The following is a 3,233-nucleotide window of genomic DNA, read 5'->3' on the forward strand; positions in this document are numbered from 1 at the left end:
TAAAAGTGCCTTTGTAATATTACTGATTCCGGCAACTTGCTAGAATCTACTTCTCAGGACTTTGAAGTGTTATAAACCAATTATGCTTATAAAAAAAACATTCCCGGCCTATTCCCTGTAAAAGTGCTTTTATTATATTACTGATTCCATATCTGCAGAATAACGAACAACGAACTAGCTCGTTGTTCGTTATACGCGAATACAAACCGGCTCGTTGTTCGCGAATAACGAACCACAAGGTAACTTCACATCGCTTGATGTACATGTATAATGATATTCGAATTGAACTTATTTCAACTCAGGTAAATTTGCACAATCCAAAACAAAAACAATACAGAACTTGCTTGTTAATTCCAAGTTATATTTCTAAAAAAACGAAGAATCAATTAGTCCATGCTAATTACACTCACAAATAGTGCATTTAATAGAGAACAAGCCATCCAATTATAATGTAACGATTAACTATATTTCAATAGATTCATATAAATATAATACAATAGAAATTTCTTAATTAATTCCAACATTGCAATATAGAGTTTTATATCAAATGGCGGGAACAACAGCACCTGGTTAATTTCTGCATTAACAGAGTCAATGATGAGACAATTGTTTTTTTTTAAAGGACACATTAGCATGACGTCAAAGCGGCCATCTGGGTATTGTGACGTCATATCAAAAATTGAACCCCGTTAATCGATGCGCAATTGTACAAGGAACACGCATGCCGTGTGTCATGTCGATCGTCCTTGAACTGGCGGAGCCTTCGGCTTATTTCGATGATGAGTAGCGTTTGGGGATCAGTTCCCGGTCAAAAAGTCTTGGGTGCAAAAAATGTTGCCATTACGTTTATAGAACACTAGTCAATATCACGGCTTCACGGGTAGCCTACAGTTGAGCGTCACAAAAACAAGCAACATCCCGTTACAAATGAGCTAAACCCAGTACTGTTTCTTATTAAGCACAGGCACACTGAATTTAACCTTTCTGTTGTCCGGTGATTGGTTGTGGTTGAAGTCGTATGATGTAGTTGTAATGTGTCCATCAGATTTAGACTGGTTTGAATCGTCCTTGTTGTGGAAGACTGGGTACGGTTCCCCAGATGGAAGAGACGCCGGTGCTATAGCTGGGAGATTACCCAACGATCCGGAGTTGACGTCAGCACCAAGACTCCAGCTCCTGAACATCTCAGCTTCTCGCGCTGGACTGACACGACTGTTTTCAGCTGTTGGTGGGACGTGTCCATCGGCGGAATTTGTCGAGAAACTATTTTGACGTGTGTTTGTACCCGTTCCTGGATGAGAAGCGTACTGCCGTCCACCGACATTTGAATACGGGCGATCTGGGCTGAAAATGTCACTTGCGCAGGAGCTAGTCGGGTTAGACCGTGGTACAGATGGATTAAATGAAGTGATGCTGCTTCCAACGTTAGGGAACATGGACGTGTTATCCGAATAATGTGAATTATTCTCGGATATATCAATGCTGCTTGTTGCAGTGAAGTTCAGTTTAGCATGGGAACCATTGTAACAAGTGCTAGCAAGTGGATATGCGTAATTGGGAGTGTTGTTCAGTCTACTGGCATGGAATCTGGAAATGCTGCTTGGAAGACTCAAGGAACCACTAGCACTATCAGTAAAGCTGGTCGTAGCAGAGAGTGGGTTGCTGTGAATATTGTATTGTGATCTATTTTCAGGCAAAGTGTGGATGGACGAAAGATCTGCTCCATCGGTCAATGAAGGAGGGGCTCGTCCTATCACAGGATATATTGTGGACGGGAGGCTGACGTTGTCATGGATATGGGTAGAGACAGCTGAATCTCCACCTTGCAGATTGCCGCTAAATTCAGACTCTCTGTCATACTCTGTTGTGGGAGTTGTGTGATGTGGATAGAACGGGGATGTCTTCTCCATTTCACGCACCACCTTAGATTCCTCGTAGTATTGGTCATTCCCAATCTGGTTAGTTATAGGGTTCTCTATCACATGAATGGGTTGCTTTTCGTTGACATGTTGCATTTCTGTATCTTTTGATGATTGTGCAATCCACGTAAGGTGATACGGGGCGAATCGTTCGTGGGAACTGAAGAACTTGGGTTTAATTTCTGTGACGGCTGTTTTAGAGTTTGAAGAATCAAGTTCATCGATTGGGGAAAGAATTTGAGGCTGGTTAGCGATTTTCCAGCCATCTTCATCCGGTGTTAATCTCAAAGACGCCTTTCTTCCCAGGGGAACAATCTGTCCTTTTCCAAAAGTTGAAGCTCCCGTGGATCTGGCAGAAGTCGTAGACCGAGCGGAACCGCGATCTCGTTTAGAATTGTTCTCAGCGCCTTGTCTGTTGAATTCAGGATTTTGTCTGCTTGGGGAATATCTCTGCAGACGTCTTTTATCGCGCCAATTATGAAAAAGGAGGCAAGCTGCAACTGCAAACAGAAACAATCCAATAATTGTAATGGGTGCTATGAATGCCCAACTCACCACCCCAGAAGTGAAAGGTACTCGTTGAGACGTAGTTGTGGGCGGGAGGTAGGTAGGGATGCCAGCTAATTTGGAGAAATATTGAAAGGCTGTAAGGTTATGCCCCTTTAACACTTCTATCAGCCGTTTCTCTACATTGATCTGTGTATCGTGGAGCAAGCTTCTGTTTACATTAACTGAATTGTTTGTGTTCAAAGTTAAATTAGGAATCGGATCGATAATAGTCCCCAATGTTTTAGAAGTAACTGCAGGAACTGTCGAAGCCAAACTTGTCCAATTCATCATAATGTTTTAATAAATCCCTTTTTAATCATGACTTTAGTCTTGTTTTTTCCAGTATAGTTTATCAAATACTTATACATAAGTCCATCTCAAACAAACCACAACACAATATCCTTCAAATTCTATTCTGAAAACAAACATACAGTATCAGTTTGCTGTTTGAAAGAGTAAATCATAATAATATTGTTCATTTGGGGCTTCAAGGAAGTGGGCACGTGACTATAAACATGCACTTGATTCGAATATATACAATGTCAATATTCCTCTTTTTCTTCTTGACAAGCGATTTGTAGTTTTTGCCTTTGGCAGCTATTGTCTTCAGATTTTTGCAGTTCGTGTCATCATTGATTCTCTTCCTTGTTTTTTTAATCACCAGAAAACACAAATAGTTGAACTGTATCAAGTAAAAATCCTATCAGTTTTGAACAATAATTGAAATTTAAAAAAAAATCTTTTCGGCCTCCATTGTTGTTGTTG

The 3,233-nt window shown here is 40.6% G+C and overlaps 1 protein-coding gene across 1 annotated transcript; it reads right to left on the reverse strand.

The window, feature by feature from the left end:
• Positions 1-340: 340 nt before the first annotated feature.
• LOC126819425 (uncharacterized) lies at positions 341-3,233 on the reverse strand. Its single transcript, XM_050547445.2, has one exon. It carries the CDS (start codon positions 2,757-2,759, stop codon positions 933-935), a length of 1,827 nt encoding a protein of 608 aa, XP_050403402.1. The 5' UTR covers positions 2,760-3,233; the 3' UTR covers positions 341-932.

The sequence above is a fragment of the Patella vulgata genome, chromosome 4 (assembly GCF_932274485.2).
Source record: "Patella vulgata chromosome 4, xgPatVulg1.2, whole genome shotgun sequence".
In the NCBI taxonomy this organism is placed as follows: domain Eukaryota; kingdom Metazoa; phylum Mollusca; class Gastropoda; family Patellidae; genus Patella; species Patella vulgata.